This window comes from Phasianus colchicus, chromosome 3 (assembly GCF_987193195.1).
Source record: "Phasianus colchicus chromosome 3, bPhaCol1.hap1.1, whole genome shotgun sequence".
Lineage (NCBI taxonomy): Eukaryota > Metazoa > Chordata > Aves > Galliformes > Phasianidae > Phasianus > Phasianus colchicus.
In genome coordinates, this window is record NC_143438.1 from 22,395,312 (window position 1) to 22,418,655 (window position 23,344).

Sequence of the window (23,344 nt, forward strand, 5' to 3'; positions counted from 1 at the left end):
CAGTTCCACAGAAACACTTCCTAAAATTATCCATGGATAATATGTTAGAGCAAAACAAATGTATTTGAGCAGAGAAAATAAGCTACCAAAAATGAATATATCACATTAATGTAAAGGCAGAGGTTTTGAGAAGATTTCAAGAGAAATTTAAGATATAAACGTGGCTAGAAAAAGATACAATGATAAAAAATTTTATTTTATTTTATTATTAAATTCAGTTCTTAACATACTTTTTAAGAACATCCTCTTCTAGAATGTGTAGATCTGCAGCATTTTTAGCATACTAGTAAGACTGAATTGCTGTGATTTTAGCTTTGTCAAGGTTTGTGAGAAATCATGTCTGTTTTAAAATGAACATTGTTTTCTCTTGTGCTATGATAAGATTTCCTGATTTCGAATACAGGAAGGAATCTGGGGTCAAGGGAGAGTATTCTGCTTAACATGGCAGATGCATGGAAAGAACTTTTAACAGAAGAATATTGATGGATAGTATTAATTATCCTGCAGGCTGATCATGACTAAATATTTGAAAGGCATAAACATTCCCTAAACATTCCCCCTTGGGGCTCTCTGAAGCTGTGATCAGGTATGGAAAACAAATGTGAAGAGCAGTGCAGAGCACCCTTGTCTTTGTATCTCTCTCAGTTGCAACATTTGTTTGCAAAGTATATTTCTGACTCTACTCAGGGAGTAGTTCATAATTAAAACTTTTTTCTGTCAAGGCTCTTCCAAGAAATCAAAACTAGAACCCAAGCCAAAATAAAATGCTTGAATCAGTTTCCCTGTCCCACTTGCTGCACTGACCCATGGTGGCACAATGGCCAAGCTGTACAAGCAAATAGTGCAGAGGAATAGGAGCGTATCCGCAGGGTGAAATATCATGCTGAGGACCCATTGTCTACACTAAGTGCATTCCAGGAGGCTGCATTTCAGACTGGCTTTAATCTGGCCCTGTGCTCTGAATACCTTTTTGTTGCTAGAAGAGTGTTTCTGGAGCATATCTTTTAGCTTGATTTCAGAGGGAAGCTGGCATGCATGTTTTGGGACTGCTCCCCACAGTGAACCTCAGCAGGAAAAGTGGGAGGGATCTGATGCCAACCTTGAGTGCTAAGGTATGCTTACTCTTTGCACTTACTATGGCAGAAGGAGTAATAAGAAGTGGAAATAAAGCATGGACATTATTTAAACCAACCTGACACCACAAGTGCAAAGGAAACATCAGATTTATATTTGCTGATTGAACTAACTGCAGTACTGTACGTTATGATTGGCATTTGCTGCAGTTTGCTGCCTTTGCACCAAAGATTTTTCCTTCCATTGCACTGGCAGTAACAAGAAAAGTGTGGGTGTTCCTTGTTTGTCTCAGGAGAAACGTGGATGACCTACATTAAATTGCTAGAGGAAGTGTTTTGAAGCAACATAGCTTGCTCAGCCCTGAAACAGCAAAAGGTGCCCTCATATTTCCCATCTCTGGGCTCTGCTCTGATGGAGGTAACCTTCAGAGAGGGGCAGCAATATTTCAACAGGTCTAGCTACTTGGTAAATAAACAGATGCATAAGCTGTGACTGAGGTTTTTGAATCACAAGTTGACTTTAAACACATGGCTTTAAACAAGTTTCTTAGGAGAAGGCAAGGGAAATATACTTGTAAGATGATTCATAAGGAGATAAGATAGATACCGTATTCTAACCTTTCCAACAGCTTTTGTCTTTCAATCCTCTCTTTTTCTTTCAGTAGATAACTTTTTGGGATAAATCAATGCAAATGTACAATACACATTGATATCTTCTGTAAAAACTGTATACCAAGCTGATACACAGAATCAAAATGAATAGGTTGCAAGAAAGACTGTAAAACAAGAAGTGCTGAACTGAGAGATGTTGGTGAGGAAGAAATACAGCAGTGACCTTAGATGAGACAAGTGGTCCATGAGGCTAGAACAGCAAAGATGGACAGAAGCTGAATTTGGGGAATAGCCAGCCTCCATGAATAGTAATGCTGCCAGAAGTGCCCTGAGGGAAGCAATGTCTAGGAGAACTGTAGAATTCAGGAACATAGGGAACTAGAAAAGCGTCCATCTTGTTATGTCTGTTACCAATTGTTAAATCAAGAAGTGTCTCTGTCATTGGGGAAAAAAAAGAAAAAAAAAGTTTAGATTCTGTGAAATTGTATTTTAAAATCTTATAACATAAACCTATTTAAAAAAGAAAACTCAGCATCTCTTAAGTAGAGATGGTGGAAAACTGTAAAACAATCCAAGCATCACAGTTGTGGAGTGATAACACTAAACAAGCAAGCCAACAGAAGAGAGATAAAATCACTGGCAGGTCAACATGCACTTAATGCCTTTTGCCAGGCCCCAAACTGACAGGGTTAAATGCATCGTTATATGAAAATCCAGCTCCAGGAAAACAAGGAATGATTTTGGCTATGTGTTCAGCTCAGAAATACAGAAGGTATTGCATCCATGGTGTCTGTGACTGCTGCGGGACATTTCTAGAGTTGTTATTCTTTTCTGATCCAGGACTTCCCCCAAATACTTGTGCTGAAACTACAGCCAGGGGAATTTGGGTGTAGAAAGGTCAAAGTGATGGAAGAAGCTGATGGAAGATCCTGAAAAAGGAGGGAGGCTGAAGCCAGGAAAATTTCTTCCAGCTTTTTTAGCTCATTCCTGTTGGAAGCTTGTTTACATAAAAAGGAAATGTTTAAATGACTCACTGTCACAGTAGCAATAAATGAAGCTGTTACAAAAATCTGCCAGCTTTTCACTCCTTATTTATTACTCCTAGATATTAATAACTAAAGTTCTTATATGAGCATGAATAATTAATTTGATCCATTGCTTGTCACATCTAAGGGCTAGGTTTGTCCTGGCTCCACATAACAGGACCTAACGCTTAAATTTCATACAATCATAGAATTCTTAGAATTGGAAGGGACTTAGAATTGGAAGGGACTAAGGGAATTCCAATTTAGAGGTCATCTAATTCATCTCCTCTGCAATGAACAGGGACATCCACAGATAGATCAGGTCACTCAGTGCCTGGTCCAGCCTGGCCTTGAGTGTCTTCAGGGACCAGGCATTCACCACATCTCAGGGCAACCTGTTCCAGTGGCTCATCACCCTCACTGTAAAATACTTTTTCCTTATATCTAACATAAATCTCTGCTTTTTAAGTTCGAAATCATTTTCCCATGTTCCACCACTACAGATTCTGCTAATGAGTCTGTCCCCTTCTTTCCTGTAGCTCCCCTATAGATACTGAAAGGCTGTTATCAGATCACCTCACGGCCTTCTCTTCTCCAGGCTGAACAGCTCCAGCTTTTTCAAGCTGTCCTTGTAGGAGAGGTGTTCCATTCCTTGGATCATCTTTCTGGCCCTTCTCTGGATGCGCTCCAACAGATCCATGTCTCTCCTGTACTGAGGACTCCATATCTGGACATAGTAGTCCAGGTGAGGTCTCACCACCACAGAGCAGAGGGGCAGGACCACCTCTCTCACCTTGCTGGCCATACTTCTTTTGATGCAGCCCAGGATACGGTTGGCTTTCTGAGCTGGGATGGCACATTGCTGGCTCATGTCCAGCACCCCAGGTCCCTTTCAGCAGGGCTGTGCTCAATCCTTTCATCCTCCAGCTTGTATTGATAATGGATGTTTCCTCAACCCGGGTCCACTTCAATTTGTTGAACACTGTGAGGTAGCATATCATGCTCCATGCTAGCAACTTGCATGTGCTTTGTCACCCACTACAGAAGTGTTGGCTTCTCCAATACTGCCTTGCCACTGAGCTTTGAGGTTTTTTTGGATAATGTCAATGCCAAACATCTTGTATACAACAAGTCACTGAAATCTGACAGAAACTCACAAGGGCAATAGCAGCCCTTGTGAAATAGTAAATAATAGTTAAAAGGCCTCCTTTATTTGGGTTAAGTTTAAAGAATAAGGGATTTGTATCAGCAATACAGACTATATGCAAAGCCACTCTGAGTATGCCATAAACAAAGACTCCAAAGGGAAAAATATGAGAGAACATTTTGGAGATAGGATTGAATAAAATGAGACCTTGAACTGGGAGCAAAGAAATGCACTGCCTCTCTCTGGTGAGAAGAAAACTTTAATTTAGGCTCCTTTTAATTAACAAGATTGAATTAACAGACTCTATCACCATTTAATTATTCAACTGAAAACAATCTGCATGTCCCACAGAAGGGGGGCAGGGCTGTGGGGTAAGGTAGACAACCGAGTGCCAGCACAGGGAAAGGCAAGCTTCTCTAAAGGGCAATGCAGAGGGAAAACTTTTGTGCAGTAAACCTGCCAGGCATGCAAAAGCTAAAATTCACTCTGTTCAGTTATACTACAGTGGAAAAAACAGCAGCTGCAAAGCTAAGGTAAGCCAGGCAAGAACAAACTATCACATACATACAAAGAAAATACATTTTGTTTGTTTGTTTGTTTGTTTAAGAGAGGTTTATAGAGCTTTTTAGTGTAAAGATGGCCCACGTGGTTTTTGTTCTAAGGTTTCGGCAGCTGAATGAGTATTTTCTTATTGAACCAGGGGCAGGATTTGCCAAATGCACAGAAACCATCATAAAGGGCTGAAAGCTATGGTAGTACACCAGGCTGGCAACAGAATGATCTATCTGGTTTCATATACAGAGAGTTACTGGCTGCACCAGTACCTCTGCTGCCCTGCTCCTGGCAAGCCACTGGCAAGGCCCTGCCTGCCCTGCCTGGGGACACTCCACACTCTCAGCCCCAGCGTGCTGCTGCCCCTGAGGAGCCATGACAGCTAAGCATAGATGAGAACAGGGGAAAATGTTCCTTTGGGAAATGGCCATCTAAAATTCAACCGAGTGTGCTTGAGGTAGTGAATGAGTTAATGGTTTGTTGGGATGCACTTCTATCTATGAACTGTGTAATAAATGCAGGTGTAATAAACCTTTTTAAAAAATTCTACAGATTTGGTCTGTGGAAATTCCCAGTGAAGAAACGTGGCTCAGGTGAACCCTCTGATTTACAGGTAACTGAACTGCAGTCAGTCAGTACTTTGTTTTTGCCTCCAGGGCAGAACAGAGCTGTCTGCTATGGGAGATTTCCACTAGTTGATAGTGATGAGTGGTTGAAATCTGTTCTAGATGTCCAGTCTTACAAAAACTGTAGCTGCTAAGATAGCACAAGAGCTTTGGGAGGAAGAAATGCCTATCTTTTGTGGGACATTTGGGTCAAACATGGGGAGTTAAGCTACTATTGGTAGAGGGAAATCTGGTCACAAAAGTTGGATGAAGATGCAAGCCGACTCAAACAGGGTAGCAAATCTCACTGAGTCTCACTGAGTACTGGCACACAACAGGCTGGTGGGCTGGCTGAGCGTGAAGTGGCCCAGCACATGCCCAGGTTGTAGTGCACAGAGCCAGCCACCACCAAGCACCACACCAAGCAGAGACCTTTGGGGCCAGGGAGAAGGTGGAGCAGAGCCTCTGTCCCTTCCTGACTGAAAACTGAGCCTGCGTGCATGTGAGCAGCTTCAAAAGGAAGTAATTTACCTTAGGCACACAATCAGTGAAGGAATTTCCACCAATTAAATGAAAATTGGAGCTGTGCAGCATGGCCAAGTCCCCAGATGTTCATAGACGTATGGAGCTGTATGTAGCATATCTGTGGGGGTTTCCAAATTCCAAAACAATTGCATAAAATGAGTAGGAAACCAGTTTGGGGTCATTTTCAGAGCTAGGAAAAGTGCTTCAAAACCCCCTTCCTATGAAATACAGATGCTGAGGCTTACAAATCCCGAGCAGGGCTGATTCAAAGAATGGGAGAGGAAGTGGCTCAGTGGAGCAACAGCATGATCTGCTCTTCCCTTTCCCCTCTGCTCCCCAAATCCCTCTTCCGACTCCCCTCCTGCTGACAGCTCTTTGCAGTTGCTCTAAGAAAAATCTTAAGCATTTTGCAGCCTTTTGTAATGCATTCACGTCGCAAGAGAATACCCATTCTTTCTGTGATATATTTTTAGGCAGCAAAAATCTGGTCTTATTCTGTAGTGTACTGCAATACATATTTTTTAAAAAAGCACAGGCTGCTCTTATTGGATGGCAGATTCAAAATTCTCTTGAATTTCTGTGGTGTTGTGCTTCATAGTCCTCCATACACAGTAGCTAGATATTGCAGTGCATTCCAATAGCATGGTGTCAAACAAAGTACTCAATGAGAAGTCAAAGTAACTTCGTAAATACCCCAGATCTGACTCAGCCCTCCCCAAATTAGGTCTTGTCTGAGTGAGAAAGCTTTCTAGCGCAGTGGTTGTGGAAAAAACCTATTCCCTTGGAGCAACTTTGGAAGCACGGTAGTTTGGATGAGAGCTGCAGATCTTCCACTTAGGGATTTTCACAGTATTAATGGAGTAATTTAGGCTAACTTCACAGTGAGCTGCTGCATTCAAGAGGAATCCTTTGCAAAACTTGAGCTGTGGAGTGATGCAGTGAGGTTTGCACTGCACACTTGGGTGGAGAGAACCCGGGAGGCTGCAGGGCATCCCTTGGGCTGCCTCATGGCAGGGAGAGAAACAAAGAGAACGTTTTTCCCTTAAGCTCGCTTTTGTAGCAGCGCTTGTAGCAGCAGCTGTGACACCTTGACAAGCTGAGCTGCACACTCGCGCTTACTTCTGGTATCCAGGGCATCTGCAATAGCACTCCCGTGCTGGAGCTCTCAAAGCAGAGCCGGGACCTGCCTGAGAACAAAAGACTGTAATACTGCCTTTACTTTTTTTCGTGACTGGAACTGAACCTTTTCCACGAGGTTCTTCCTGTAAATAAAAATAAGTGTTTTCATAAATGAACATTTCCCACCTGCCTTGCGGAGACGTGCAAAAGGTGTCCCCAAGCGGAGCCCGGTGTGCTCCTAGGAGGTGACCCGAAGACGGTACACACCAGGGCTGCTGCGAGATGCATTCAATACACAGCACACCCGCTTCACAGCCCGTGCACAAAATCGCAACAAACTTAAATAAGATCCTGCCGCACACAACGAAAGCCTGCAGGTACGTATTCTTTAAAGGAGCTCTAACTTTGTCAGGAACTCCTGCCTGACGCGTGCTTTGCGTTTCAAACCGACCGATCGAACGGACCGATCCCTCACCCCTTGCCGGCTGGGGCTGGGCTGCACTCTGGGGGTCGCTGCCCGAGCTGCGGGCGGGGCTCGGCTCCAGCTCCGCCTCTGCCCCGTCGGTTCGGGACGGGGCGGCCCCGGGCGCGGGGCTGGAGCGTGTTGTTGGAGCTGCTGCTTCCTCCTCCTCCTTCTCCAGGCGCGAAGGGGTGGGCGGACAAAGGCTGCGGGCTGCCGCCGGGCTCGGGCGCGATGGAGCGGCGCGGCGGCTGAGGCAGCGGAGGGCGGCTCGGTGGCGCCGGGCCGGGCCCGGCACATGGTGCGCGGCGGGGTCCCGGCGCTGCGCTCTGCGGGCGGCCCGGGAGGCACCATGGACAACTTCTTGGCGGAGGTGAGCGCGGGGCGGGCGGTGCGCCTCCCGCACGGAGCGGGGCGGCTCGGCGGGACGGGATGTCCTGCGGGGTGCCCCCGGCCCGGCGCTCCGTTCCCGGGGCTCGGCGCTGAGAGGCCCCGCGACCCCGCTTTGTGAGCCCCGGGGCCGGGGGGCAGCGCGGGGGAGCGAGCGGCGCTACGTGGGAACGCGGGGAGCCGGCGGGCGCAGCTGCAAGCTGCGGGCAGCTGTGGCTCCAGGGGTGGGGGAGTTTGAGTAGCAAGTTTTAGTGGGCTCTAACCGAAAATGAAATGCTTTTGGAGAATATAATCCGGTGGCGGGCTGCCTGAGCCACGCCGGAGCGGAGGCGGCGGAGGAACGGTGGGAGCGCCCGGGCGGCCCAGCGCCGCCTCCCGGTCCGGCACCGGGGGATCGCCGTGCCTCGACTCGGTGCCCAAAGAGAGGTGGACAGAGCGCTGCTTCTGCTCTGCTCTGGGCGTGGGAGCCCTGAGGTGGCGGAGCTGCAGGAGAGGGCTGGTGTCGGGCTACCTGTGCTTGACGGCCGTTTGTTGGGTGCGTGTCATTTAGTAGTTGTAAAATCTTCCGATACAAAGCACAAAGGAGTGGCACTTCGGTCTTGGAAGTAACTGGAACTTTGTAGTTACCTCGTGCATCTTTAATGGCTTTAAACTGAAAGAGGGGAGATTTAGGTTAGATATTAGGCAGAAATTCTTTACTCAGAGGACAGCGAGGTGCTGGCACAGCTGCCCATAAAAGCTGTGGTGCCCCATCTCTTGAGGTGCTCACAGCCAGATTGGATGTGGCCCTGGGCAGCCTGACCTGGTGAATGGCAGCTCTGCCCACGACCCAGGGTTGGGGCTGGCTGGGTTTGAGGTCCCTTCCAACCGAAGCCATTCTATGATTCTATAATTCCATGATCTTGGCAACTTCGTTATGCCAGGTGAGGAAACAGAATTAAAGGCACACTGCTGCTTGTTCTTAGCAAGCACTGCAAGCAGAAGCTGGGCTATGCTCTGCCTGAGCTGGCTGTTCTATGTAGTAGTGCTTAACTAACTGCAGCAGCCTGCCTTGTGAGTGTAAGGCATTGGGTACAAGTGTGTCTGTGTCCACATGTGTGCAGTGCTTGTGGATCACTGGAACAGCCTGCAGCCGAGCTGGGACTGCCGGTGGATGGTGTGCAGGTGTTTTAATGACATCCCTCACCGAAGCAATCCTGCTGTCAACATTTTAAATGCAGGCTAGGCATCTGCTCACCAGGATAGCATTAATCTGCAGAACTCTCCTTTGCCCTCATGGAGCAGCTGCCTTGTGCTCTCTGCGCTGCTATAGTCCCACAAGAAAAATAAAACTAAAGAGAAGCGATCTGTTTACCAGAACGGCAATTAGTCACATAAAAGCAACCCGTACACCTTGCTGCTTGTTAGCTCTTCATTTGTCTGACAACAAAAGTTCTGTCAGGTGCAATAAGAGGGAAGAAATGCAGGATTAACTTTCAAGAAACTGGTGTTAAGCAATAATGGCTTATTAACCCATGGAGGATGCAGCCCTCACCTTTCAAAGCTTGCAAGCGGTGAGCAGTGTGCCGGCATTAGCTGAACCCTGCAGAATTAATCTGGGGAGTCATTCACTCTGACACAAGGTATGGTAGCATGCCCTACATAAAGATGAAGAAGGGAGCTAATGGCTTTGCCTCCCCTGTGAGCCAAAATTACTTGCCCGCAGCAAAAAGCAAGTAAATTTTGCTGGGCTGTGTTGGTATTTCAGCATATATTTATGTTAATCTGTGGCTGCCGCATACAAACTTTGATCTTTCTTAAGAACTTTTGCTCCCTTTCAAGGTGTTGATATTACTTTAAAAGATCAGTAAATATAGCACCTTGACTTTAATCTGCATCCAGAGCCCCACCCGGGAATATAAACATTTTCCTTCCCTCGCATATGGAAATTACATATGGAGAATATAATGCACAGTGGCAGAAATGCACTGGGCCTGACCCAGCTACCATACAACAACTGGTGTTGGAGAGGCTGGGCTGAGCTGCTGGTTGAGTTTGTGTGAGGCTGACATCCTGCAGCTGCTCGTTATGAAAATATTTACCGACTTATCTGAGAGAATTATTGTCCTAATTAAAATAGGTTCTGGTGCTCGCAAGGAAGAGGAAACTGGATGAGAGGAGCAGGTATCAGGGCTGGTCTGCTCTTGCTTGACAGTGACATATGTCTGCTGATACAATTGCCTATTTGGTGAGAAGCTGCCAAGTGAAAAGGTCTTAAAGAGAATTAACCCGACACTTAGCAGGGAGTGTTGCTTGGTGTTACCAAGGAGCCCTGCTCAGTGCACTGGAGATAGGAGAGTTGAGTGTGGCTATTGCACACAAACAACTAGCAGGTGTTCTAGAGAAAATCCTGCACGTATTTTTATTTTTTTTTTCCCTCTGTATTTTTCCATAGCTAGGTGCTGGTTGTACCAACTTATAGTGTGTTATGATGCTCACTGGAACAAAGTTAGATGATTGCATAAGACCTTGCTTGAGCATATGTATGTGTGAGTAGTAGAGAAAGCATTCTTGTTGGTACTTGCCGCAGTAAATAAGCGGTAAGGCAGCTCCCAGCTCGTGCTGCTCAGCTGACACCAGGCATCCATGGCAGTGCAGCTTTTGGTTATGAATCTTGCTATCCCATTTCTACCCATTACTAGTTTCTATCTCTGCCTTTTAGTCTTACTAGGTGACAAGTGGTGCTCTATCTCCAGGTGAACCTTGATTTACATCTCCACACCAGTTTTCTAACTCAGCCAACCAAACAAGCAAAAATGTAAAAGTTAAAAATTGTTCTCAGTAAAGGTTATGGCTCAAAAAGTCAGCCTTGAAATGCGTCTTCCAAAATGCTTTTATTGCTGGAAGATATAAAATGACTTGACTTCATAAAATTGCATTTTAAATTCAGAAGAGAAGTTTTTTGAGAGATTACTTAAAAATATCTTGGGCTGCTGACTGGTCTGTGCTAACTTTTGGTGTTTGAAAGAAGATACGTGTTGGAATCTGAACTTTTTCAGTATATTTAGAGTCTTATTTTCGTGTCTAAAGTGTTAAAAATGAGATCCCTAGTGAATGAAAATATTAAAAATGTGGATGTGTGCAGTAGAGCCATTTGGATGCGTTGCTCAAAACAGCCTGAACAAACAAATCCTGTATGTTTGATAAACAACCAGGTTGCTATCTTAAAGTAGAAGTCAGGCTTCTTTCTTCATTGGAAAGTGTATCCCTGCTAGTAGGGGGTGTGTGGCATGAGGGAAGGAGGAAATGCATCACAAGATGAGAAGCAATGCAAGGAAATATCATACAGAAAAGATGGAAGTTCAAACAGCCTTTTCAGCAGCTAAAGTTCCCACGCTGGGAAAGTGGATGGAGAAGTTGAGCAGGCCCTCTTCTCATGGGGGAACTGCTTTGCTTTGTGTGTACAGCATGTCCCACTGAGCTATGGTCACTGGCCTGGTTATGGGAAATTGACTCCTTAGGGCTGCCAGCACCAGTGTGCAGGCTGCAGGAATTGGTTCGTGTCATTGCTGCTGAGCTTAGAAGACAGGATTTTTTCCTGTTATTTATCAAAGCTGAAGGAGTGTGGGGGGAGAAAAGTTCTGTCTCCTGCCTTGTGTCTGCCTTCTCTCTGGATCTTAGAAGCACAAGGTTTTAAAAGCATCATCATCGAGATCCTACTGATGTTTCTCTTGTGTTGTGCACAGGTTTGTTTTTATTTCTAATGATACTGCTGGAACCTTTTGTTCATAGAATCTTAGAATCACAGAACAGTTTGGGTTGGAAGGGATCTCAAACCGAGCCAACTTCAACCCTGTGCTGTGGGCAGGGCTGCCACCACCAGGTCAGGCTGCCCAGAGCCCCCGTCTGATCTGGCCTTGAGCATCTCCAGGGATGGGGCACCACAGCTTCTATGGGCATCCTAACATCTAACCTAAATCTCTCCTCTTTCAGTTTAAAACTGTTTCTCCTCGTCCTATCATTGTCCTATTACAATTAGATTGTGTAAAAAGTTGTTCTGTTTTCCGTTCAAAAGCACCCTTCAAGTACTGGAAGGCCACTGTGAGGCCTCCTTGGAGCCTTCTGTTCTCCAGGCTGAACAACCCAGCTCCTTCAGATTCTTTGTGGGATAGATGCTTCAGCACTCTGATCATCTTCGTGGTCTCCTTTGGACGCAAGCCTTTTCAAGGTGGCTTCCTTAAGGTGTGCTTTCCACAGCTGGAAGTGTCTGATAAATACCCTCTTTTGGTGGGGAGGCGTGATCCCAGTGTATGTCCTGAAGGAGCAAGCGTTAAACCTCCCCCAGTGGGAAGGATATGGGATAGAAATACCTTCTGAGGCTTTGAGCTTAACTTCAGGGGACTGTCAGAGGTAGTACCTATCAGGGCTGAAAGCTCTCACTCTGGATAAGCGGTCTGAAGAGAACTTTTCCTGCAACCAATGGGGAAGAGCCACCATCCTTCATGTGATGACATAGAGCTTAGGTTTCTGAAGGGCTTGAGTGCCATAGCCCTGCCAAAGAGTTGTGCTTTTTTTTTGGCTGTTATGTTGCCTGCTTTTCAGAAGTTTCTGAGGCATAAGTGCTTCTTTTATATAATTGTTGTTTCTTAAAGTTTAAAGCTGATAATTGTTTAGCCAGCAATTATTTTTATGTTGATTGGAGAACATTCTGTTTTGAGCAGAATTCAACATTTCAAGAGGGCTCAGGGCTACTTTGGGTTAGAAAAGAAAAAAACAAAACCATTTTTTGGTGGGTTTGTTCCTGTAAGTCAGGAAATCATGTTCAGTGCATTGGTAGCCCGTCATCTCCACTGCCTGCTACATATATTTCACATGTGCCTTTCATAAGATGTATTTGTACAACTGAAGCATAGTCATAACTGAGCTGGAGCCTAGCAGCCCTGCTGGCACCATGAACATTGTAAAATGACACAAGAATTCTCTTAAAGCTATAAAGCATAACTGTTGGAATTAGCAATATAGAGGCTTTATGTTGTGCAGAAATAGCTCAAGGTTTTTGGTTGTTTTTTTTTTTTTCTTATATGTTCAGTCTGATTTCAGCTACAGGAGGGCTGTGAAAACCTTACCGCTACAAAAATTATGCTTGCTTCTGTGTATAATTTTTTACCTTCTGGTGATACCTAATGAAAATGGCTGCATTTATTTTTTTTTTCCAGAATTGTATATTCTTGATATTATGTCATGTGTGAACAATTTTGCTCAGATTTTCCTTCTTAAATATATTTTCACTTAGGATTTTTGTTGTTGTTTTTAAGCAGGGAAAACACTACAGCTGCAGATGCTTTGTATCTGGATGCAATTTTCAGGTTTCCATTTTGCTGTGTAGAAGCAGGCAGGCAGTATACCTCTGCAAGAGCTGCTCTTGGTCATAAGGGACATCTCCATCACGTGCCCACTGCTGTGCCAGCCAGTCTGCTCCCAGGAAGGGCTGCTGAAGGTTTTCTGGTGTTGTCCAATCCCCAGGCAGCCGCAGGAGGCCAAGTATGGCCAAGACTCTGGTGAAGATCTGGCATGTTTTGGGTCATCTACTCTTGTGTGTGTGAAATCCAAGCAGGCTTTGCCTCTCTGAATGAAATCCTCATGATCACTGGTGTGTGCCATGGGGTTGTCCTACCAGTAAATACTAAGATTATTTTATCATCTGGAAGACCGACATGCTCTTCTTCTGATGCCCTGAGGAAGAGCTTCCTTCAGTGCATGGTTGAAGAGCTATAGCTTGTTGTCTGGATATGCTCTGTATTGTGCCGATGGAGTTCATGCAGATTCTATGTAGTTTAACTGCTCCCTTGAGTAACCTGAGAAATCCTGCCAGTACTTTCTTTGTCCCAGCATACTGCAAAGGATAGAAGGAAAAAATTGTGGCCTTTCATCAATAATTATACTGTAATCTGGTTTAGTTGTACCACTGGGTTGATTTTAGCTGAATCTTGGCTTTCAGCTTGGTGTGAGTCTCTCATGATTCTATTTTTGAGCTTTTACTCGTGGAAAATTAGTAGGTCCTCAACATCGTGTGCCTATATGTAGATATGCATTTCTGTGTGTATTCATGTGGTGTCACTTTATCAGGCTAGCCTCTGGTAAGTGAACAGCATGCCTGTTTTTTTTTTTTTGTTTGTTTGTTTTTCTTTCTTTTAATATCAGGAGTGAATATGGTACTTTTAGTTGATACCCATTCAGCAATAGAAATGTTTTTAGGTATCTCTTGGGTCAGTGCAGCTCCAGTGCACATGCTGGGTTAGGAGGAGGATGGTGCTATCTCCTGAAATGCACTCTGGCAGGAACAGCAGTTCCATGTTTTGCATGCACAGTGCAGTAAATACAAGCCTCTCTGATTCCATGTATCCTGTTCTGCAGAGAGCTGGGAAATGTGTCCTCTGGGCAGTTTGATCTCACAAACCCCTTCAGCCACAAGACTGGTATTTCCCCTGGTGAATCACATCTCCCAGCTGAGGTCTGAGTTAGATGTAGCTTTGGGTGGAGCTCTGGGGAAATGCAAGCAGTAAAAAGTCACTGGGAATTAAGACTTATGCTGAGGGGGAAAAAAGAGAATTACCACCCTTAAGTCACTAATTGTGGCTACAAGCTTGGGGATGTGACCTCAGAACTGGCTAGACTGATTATAACTTCAGGCTTGTGTGAGAGGGTCATGACTTATACATTCCTTCTTCTCTTGATCTTCCTACTATTTGTTATTGCACGGCATCTTAATTTACTAGTGAGCCTTGGAAGAGGATGGCTATGTGTTGACGGGACAGTTCTGGACAAGTTCTCATTTGGGTATTTTGGGTTTTACTTTTTCTTTCATTTATTTTTTCATTACTTATGATTTCCTAAGATAGCCTGTGAAGGTCTGAAACTTGAGCATTATCCACTGGTCATATTAATTGCAATGCAGCAATGCAACTCTGTTTTGGACAGCCAGTCAGCTAGGAAAAGTTAATTGGATTATCCTTTTAGCTAGAAGACTACTAAGTAGCTCAAACACTCTGTACTTTTAAAGATGTGTCCTTTTAAAAATTTGAATGCAGAACAAGAACTGGTATTCGCTGTCTTCCAGGTCAGTCTTACAAAGTAAACTGTATCCATGCTGAAGAAGAAATGACTGCTTTGTCATTTGAACACTGTATGTTGAAAAAGTATCTACAGAAAAAGATGAAAGAGTGGAGTGAAGAGATTGGAGAAGCAGTAGGGTGTTGAGACAGAATGTCCTGTCCAGTCCTAGATTGATTTCTGCGAAGTCCATAATCAGGATGGTACCTCAGGGGTAGCTTATGCTGCTTTTTGATGCCTTATGCTGGATAGAATCATAAATTGCTCAAGTTGGGGAAAAAAACCTTCAAGATCAGGTAGATGTTGCATGTTCTGCAGCTGCTCTATGAGGTGTTACTCCAGGGACTAACCACCTGATGTGGTTTACTCTCTGCTTAGGTATTATTTTCCTTTGTGACCAAGTGACTATTAGAATTCTATTTTTTTCTGCATTGAAATCTCAAATATGAATTATGTTGGAGGAACTTGCTAATGCATATTTTTCCTTGTTGAACAGCTTACTTGTAACAGACCTAATTTTGGTTTGGATTTGAAACCTGGCAGAAATCAGTATGTGGTTTTACTGACCAGCGTTGTTAACATTTCCATTTTGAGTAAACTCTTCTATGGAGTGGCTTAACACACAGTTTCTATATGAGATCTTGTTATTACTCTGAGCAAATGGCTCTGTGCATAGTTATTGTTTGCAAAGAAGAAGCAACCATGTTCAGCAATTGGGGAAAAAAAAAAAAAAGAGAGAGCGCTCCAGCCCTTTTAAGGCTTTGAGGAAAACTTGGCAGTTTATTCTTCTGGATGGAAGGAAGTATTCAAAACTGAAAGGTGGTGGTCATTTTTATAATTTTGTGAACTTGCAGTGAAAATTTGGATTATGAGTAATATATCTTAAGTTGGATTTCTCATGCATCTTAGGGACCTTTCCTCCAGTGACTAAATGGAAATATATCGGAGCAGAGCTCAGATCTGGGCATCTGTATGTCTATTAATCTGTCCTGTGCCATTCTGTATCCTGCTGGACTTCAGAGTTGAATAAGCTTCCTGTAGTTGTATGTCAATGCATTTTTCTGCAAATAAAGCACATACATACGTATGATGCATATACTTCCTCTGCTTTACTGGGGGATTTTGCCTGGCTTGTAGTATCAGGCTATATTTTTGAAAGTATGTAATCCTCATCTTTTGGAGAGCCTTGCTGGAGATTTTTTTAGTGAATACTGAGCAAAAGTGAATATTGAAGAGTTCTCTTAAATTAAATTGTTCTGTGAAGTTATTTGGGTTTTGGTTCTGAATGGAAAAAGAAGAAAGGAAAGCTTAGCAGCAGGCCTCAGGAGTTGAGCTGTGTCTTCACACGTGATCCTGGCTAATGGCACACAAAGGGTAAACCACTGTGTTGGATGGCTCAGGAAATAAAAGGCTACATGCACTTTGATGTGTTAGTATTGCTTCTTCCTATATGTTCCTGGAGACTGTTAATAATTCTTTATTATAGGCCAGTGATAGGATGATGTGTTAATATAAGGCTCTCTTTGTTTTGTTTTGGAGAATGTCCTCGTGGGGGATGCCTCACACCTCAGCAGAGAGAAACACTTGGTTGTTGGCTTTCCCTGGGGGGCGTAGTGCATTCCCACCCTAAACAAGTTTACCCAAGGGCTTTTTCTTATGGCTTGTCTCTTCTATGCTGGGATTGAGTTGAAGCTGTCATTAACTTCAGCTGGAATTACAAAGCCGAGTGTTTTTGAAAGTTGTAATTGACATGAATACTGCAAGCCCCTTGGTCTTCTTCCTTTAGAGCCTTGCACACCTTCAGAAGGCAGTAAAGAAGAACTCCATCAGTTCTGCGGCACTTGGAGAAAACATTCTTTTAGCTCTTGATGCAGTGCCGGACTCTGAAAATGGTACTGTTGTCAATCTTGCATTTTTTGTGCCTTGCAGTATATATGTAAATGATCTTTCTTCCTGAACTTGATATCAGAAATTCAGAATTTATCTGGAAAGATTCTCATGCCTTTCCTTTGCCTTCAGAGCAGTTGGCCCTGGTTTTGGCACCAGGAGATATGAGAAGTTTATTCCTTGTTTTGAAAACATATTAATGTTTACAGTGTTAAAAGAAACAGATGATTTGGTCCTATTTTAGTTGCTGTTTAGCGTGTCATCAGAATGTTTACGCAGGTGAAGCTAAATGCATTTGTTGAGAGGTAGGGGATTGTTTTCCTTACAGACTTGTTTATCCTGAGGAAAAGCCAGACTCCTTTGTTCTACAAAGCTGTGCAGTTAGCAGTAGCAGAGGACTACATAAAGAGATCACTTCAGTTTGACCACTTCAGTGGCTCAGAAAAGAGCTGTGTATCTTGGTTAGGCTATATTTTTATTTGCTTCAGGAAGAAGCCAAGTTGGCAAGGCTGTGGGGTTCACGCCAGGACAAGAAATAGACGGGGATTCTGTAGGTCAGACTTCTTGTCTTGTTGGTCTTTTTTGGATCTCTTCCCCTTATTAAATATAGATGTGGCTGCGGGAATTCAGTTTATCTCCTTATTACAGCTTTCTGGTGATAAGTACAATGAATAGGTTTGTTTACTCTGTGTAATGATTGAGTCTCGTATATTCCACAGAAGAAAGTCAGCGTGGCTTTTACAGTGGGGCTTTGAAGGATGGCATTTCCTGTTTCTTTTCAAAGAGTACACCAGAACGAATATCTGATAAAGTGAGCTCTTTGTTGTTTAAGAGCTGACAGTCGCCTTCTGCCATGTGATATTTAATAATCTATTTTCAGGAATAAACAAATTATTCAGCGCAGCAAATCTATGCTATAAAATATAATGTGTGCAGCAGCCCTCTTTCAATCCTTGCAGTTAGATTTCCAATAGTTTTCACGCCAAATCTGAAAAGTTGCAACAGATGGCAGATGGGATTTTGACGTAGAGCTGCGTAGCATTTGCAGCAAAAGAGCAATTCTCTTGCAGTTTTGAGAGCCTCTCTTCCTAATTTCAGTGTTAATGTGTACCATTTTGCCTGGGTGATTCAGTACCTTAAATGACTCCAGGCTGGGTGCAGTAGTGAACTTCCTGAGTCTTTTATACAAAGCCTGTGAATAAGCATAATTGCAGTGTAATTAAATGCTTGTGTTAAACTTTTACTTTGTAATCACAGCTTTGTCAGAAGGAAGCCTTCGTATGAGGCAGTTAAGGTGATGCTGTCCATAGCTGGTGGAAGACAGAAAGTGATGCCCAGATCTATATATTTTTCCCAGGCCTGGGGCATCCAGCACAAGAAAGACGTGGAACTCTTGGAACAGGTCCAGAGGAGGGCTACTGAGATGATCAGAGGGCTGGAACACCTCTCCTATGAAGGAGGATTGAGGCATGTTTAGCTTGGAGAAGAGAAGGCTCTGGGGAGACCTCATTGTGGCCTTCCAGTACTTGAAGGGAGCGTGTAAACAGGAGGGGGAATGGCTGTTTACAAGAGTGGATAGTGATAGGACAAGGAGGAATGGTTTTAAACTGAGTCAGGGGAGGTTTAGGTTAGATATTAGGAGGAAGTTTTTCACACAGATGGTGTTGACTCACTGGAACAGTTGACCCGGGAGATTGTGCATGCCCCATCCCTGGAGGCATTCAAGGCCAGGCTGGATGTGGCTCTGGGCAGCCTGGTCTGGTGCTTGGTGATCCTGCACATAGCAGGGGGGTTGAAACTTGATGATCATTGTGGTCCTTTTCAACCCAGGACATTCTGTGATTCTATTATTCCTTTTGGGCTTGGTCCTTTGTCAACAGCCTGTTTCTTAGAGCTCTCCATGGAGTGTTCAATGGAGAATGTTAGTCAGGGGATCCTTTTTCTTCAGATAGTAACTGGAGACTTACTGTGTTCCAGCTGCTTCTGAAACTGACAAATACAAGCTGTAATAATGAATTTCAAATTCTTGAGCTTATGTGCTACCTGTTTGAAATTCTTACCTATATTTGCTTCCAAATGCTTGATTTTGAAAAGTGTGCAGTTCCTTTATGTAGTCTGAGTGGCCATAGTGGGCCAAAGTCACTGCAGAGCTGGTTTCAATGTTTCAAATGTTTTGAGAAGTTGTCCTTTTTAGGATTGTCCTTTAGAGTCTTTTTCTTCTGTTTGTTGAATGATGGCATGCTTTTGGATAGCTTCACGGAGGCTTACTGGGGAAATGTGAGGTTATCCTCAAGAAAGTCCTGCAATGAGACCTATGTCCTAAGTGCTCTAAAAGTTACAACTTTAGCATGTTAGTACTGCTGTATCAGTGATAACAGTACTGGAGCAAGAAATTACTCCTTGTAGTTTTGTTGGCACTGAAAGTTATACTGTTTTCATGCAATTGTATTTTCCCTTAACTTTGTTCTAGATGCTGTACCAGAGTTACTAGTAAGCAGTGAGTTTACTCTTTGCTTACTCTCTTCAGAAGAGCAGTTGTGATGCTCTTCAGGAAACAGTTGTGGGTTTTTTTTTTGTTTTTTGTTTTAATCAAATCTTTGCAATTGTTAGAAGAGGGAGAAATTTTGAGAGTTCTGTGCAGCATGGTGAGCGTTCTGCCTGAGGCCTTTGATCACTGGGAACCCTCTTGTTTGCATCTTCACCTATGGAAGGGTCTCATGATATCTGAAAGTTAGGATGGTTCTTTTGTGTGCTTTAAGGCTACATTAATAAGGTCAAAGCTATGGCTTTATAAATGGTCACTTCTTTTATGGATGTGTGTATTTATTCAGCTTGTTGATTTTATTGTAATCCAGCTGCAATGCTTTGTGCCGTTGGTTCCTTTCTTATACCAGTGTGGAGGAGAGGAATGCAGAAAAATAGTACCTTCCACTCATTGCCCGAACAGATCTAAAATATGATGTTTATGCTCTTGTTCCTTGCTAATGCTGATGTTAGTGGACTAACATGTTTGTATTTTGCATGTACTTCCTTTCATCTATTATGTTTAGGTTAATGATTTGACACAGTTGGGGAAAGGACTGTGTAACTTGGAGAAACTATGTAACAATGACTTATGTTGGGATTGTTTAAAAACAAAAAAAAAACAATTGCTTTGCATAAATGCTCCTTTCTTCTGACTTTTTGTAGTTGGAGTCGACTGAAACAATTAAGAAGCCTTACTTTTATTTGTTTGGTTTATTTTTCAAAGCCCTGGAAGTTTGCTGACAGCTCAAAAACCATACTGAGAAAAATAATGGAAGAACCTTAGTAGCTGACAGCTTAGTTTCCCTACTGAAAAGGTGACTCATTGGGAAGGAAAAATAAGTTCAGAAGTGGTAACCATTAGTATCTATAAATAAGTAAAAACAAGTTACTTGTTAGGCTTTCAAATGGATAAGAGAGAGGTTTTCCAGTTTTTCATCTTTACCATGTGGTGAAAATTAATGTATGCTATGTCACACCATTTTTCTAGATAGCTTTAAAAATAGCTTCTCTTTTTTCTGCACAAAGAAAACTGGTTGTCTTCAAGTATACCTGCTTAAATGGCTATTTGGCTCTACTATGAAATAGATGAAGGAATTTTATGTATCAGTTCATTTCTAGTGGCTTGCGTTCCCAGCAGAAATACCACCAGCTTTGCAGCGTTTTGTCTTATGGCTGGTTTTCTTCCTGCATGCCTGTCAGCTCTCTGAGGATGTGTGCTGAAGCACTGGGGTGGAGGATCCCCATGTGTTAGGCGGGATCCCTCTGATGGCTGTCCTAGGACCCCAGCAGTTTGGAAATTACTTTGAAGGAGATGCAGGTTTTGTAGTCCTTGGGAGTTGTGTTGAACTCCTGAGGATGTCTCAGGGCACCTTACACAGTCCAGATCTCTTGATTTTTTTTTTTTTTTTTTTTTTTTTTTCCCTTGCCCTACATACAGTGCTGCTTCCACAAATCATGTTCTCAGTTTAAAGCCTTCATTCAATGGATCGGCTTTCTTGTACCCTAAGTTGTGTTTCAGCATAATTAAGTGAGGAACTGCAGGACTTGTAGGAAAAGCTAAATAATAATTAACCGGTCTTTGATTTCTCTGGTGCAGGGTTAGGGCTTTCATCTTCTTGTCTGTTGACTGACCAAGCATTGATGTTTTTTCAGTCATGTCTTCTTCCTCCCTTAGCACTGAGTAGTTTTGTGGATTTGTCACACTTCTTATTACGCACGCGTTACCTGTTTTGTTTTGGAATATAATAGTAAAACTTCTTGTGAAGATGCGTATCCTGAGTCAAATGAAGTTCAGCTTGGCATGTCCTGCTTGCTCCAGCTCCACTTTACAGAAGAGCTCTCACACAGCTTCCTGCAGCATGGGCTGCTACAAAGGTCTCTTCTGAATTGCAATCATGTGAGCTGCTCCCTGCCCTGAGCCTCACACCTCTTATCAGCAGCCGTTGGCAGTGCCCAAACAAGCTGCTGCTGTAATGCTGCTGGCTGTGCAGGAGGAGGAAGTAGTTAGAGAACTGCAGGCATGTATGTTGGTAGGTTTAAAGGGGCAGCAGAGTTCTAGGGTTTCAGTGTTCCAAAGCTAAGTTATGAGATCATGGCTACAGCTAATGAACCCCAAACAAGTAATAAGAGAGAATGCTGGGGTTTAGTTTTTATAAAACTTGATGTCTGGACTTGTACAGTATCGGAACGCGTATGTAATATTGTCCCTGAAGATTTAGCTTCAATTGTTGCTCTGCTTAAGTGAAATAAGGAGATCTTGATTCAGCATAGCTGATGGTCTCTGGGTGAATGTGTGACTTTTCCCTAATTCAGAGATGGAATGATGTGTCCCAATGTACTTAATATTCAGCATGGTCTCAAATCCCTTTTATTGCGACTTTTAGCTGGATACAAGCTACTTGGTTTCTTACACAGTCCAGGCTTGCTTTGGGTGACTCAGGGAACCCTCAAAACTCTACCAACAGTAGCTGATTAAAATGACTAAGGTTCAGTAGGTAACTACTGCTGATCTTGGAACAAATTACATTCCAGTAGTAATGCCCACGATTCAAGCACTCATAACTTTTATAGAGCTACTCTTACACTTGCAGCTAAATGCACACCAAAGTGCTCTTCTGCATTACTGCTATAATTTGTAAGCTGATAAAGGAATGTGATAGCCTCTCATAGTGCCTGCTGCTTTGTCTCTTTTAACCAGGAGAACTGATGTGGTTTCTGCTGCCATGTTCATACTATCAAGAATTAGGATGGGAAATCTCCATCACAATTGGCTCTCTGTTTTCCCTGTACACATGTGGCTTTGTTAGCAAATGACTTGTCCAACTTACTGCCATTTTTTAACCCATGTCAATATTGTTGATTTGTATGCTGACTGTGGAACTTCTCTGATTGCAGGCATATTCCTGGAAAGCTAGAAGTGAGGGTTTTTTTTCCCAAACTCTTCTTTTTTTTACTAAATCATTGTCACCTCCTTTTTGGTGTTCTGCATGGTGCATATTGAGGGAAGAATGCCTACTTACTCCGCTGTAGTGGAGATGGTCAATATTGATTCTAAAGCTCAGTATGAGATTTTCCTTGTGTGTTTTTTTTTTTTTTTTTTTTTTTTTTTTTTTTTTTTTAGCAAGGAAGCTAGCCTTAAGAAATGATGGGCTTTAAAGCAGTGAAAAATGTTGATACCATATTGGCTCATGGAAGACTTGCTTTCAATAATGCTTTTTTTTAATTTAGTGGAAAGGAAGTGGAGCAGTATACAAAGTCAGGAGCAGAGGGAAGGGTGTCTTCTGTATTTTGTAACTCTGTTGAAGAAATTGATTTGTTAGTTGTGGGAAAGGGTAATTACATGCCATCCTGTGTATTTCAGGCACCAGATGGTATAATGAAAGCTGCTGTTAGTAGAAAAAGAGTAGCCTTAACTTAGAGACATTGTGTGGAAAATTTGTTTGAAGAGGAACAGGACGTTGCCCTCTCCTTGAAGTGAGCAGGAAGAAGTGATGTTATATTATACATTGTTCATTATTGTGTACAGTAGACGTACTAATTAAGTTTTATAGGGCATGTTCAACATCTGTGGTATAGTATTGGCTGTATTATTCACACATCTGTCTCAAGAATAGAGGGTGTGAGTGTGTATGCTGTTAGAATGAATCATTAGCTGTATGTGCTCTTTATTGAATATTAGAGACTGAGTTTGCAGGGAAAAAAAAAAAGCAAAAACAGTTTCTAAAAATTTCTTTTTGTGGCAGAAGGACCAGTGGATGTAATCACATATTTAGTCTATGGACACATTAACAGAAATAATCTGAAAAAAAAAAAAAATACAGTATTATCTGAGGGACAGACTTGGACAATATATGCATTAATGAACCGGACAAACAAAAAGTTGGCTGAATTTGCATATTACCCCTGAAAATCAGGTGCATTTATGGGATGAGTCCCAATGTGATCTTAAGGAATTAAAACTAAACATGTATGTCTGCGTGCTTTTAGCTATAGGTACAGATTCTGTCTGCAGATAGAGGCTTTCTTATATGAACATGAGTGGAAATTTAACTCCTAGAAGAAAACTTCAGATACACACATGCTGTCATGATAATATAGACAGAAGTTCTGATGGTCATATTTGTGCATGAACACGTTGGCTATCCAGAGATGAAAGAGAGCTTAAAATGTGACCCAAACAATATTTTCTAGGCACTTCGTTTAACAGATCTTAACTAAGTGATAAATGCGCTGTCAAAGTTTAGCTGTGTTTGTCATATGCATGAGTAGGTAGAATTATGATGAAAATACAGTCACTTCTTGAAAAGAGGGACAAGTTGATACCTGAAATGACA

General features: G+C 42.9%; 1 protein-coding gene across 1 annotated transcript in view; it reads left to right on the plus strand.

Annotated features, from left to right (window-relative positions):
• The first annotated feature begins 7,252 nt into the window (after positions 1-7,252).
• The window catches only part of MYO10 (myosin X), a 150,935-nt gene continuing 134,843 nt past the window's right edge, over positions 7,253-23,344 (plus strand). Inside the window, exon 1 of the mRNA XM_031589235.2 lies at positions 7,253-7,491. Coding sequence (XP_031445095.2) covers positions 7,417-7,491 — 75 coding nt within the window. The 5' untranslated portion in view covers positions 7,253-7,416. The remainder of the gene's footprint in view (positions 7,492-23,344) is intronic.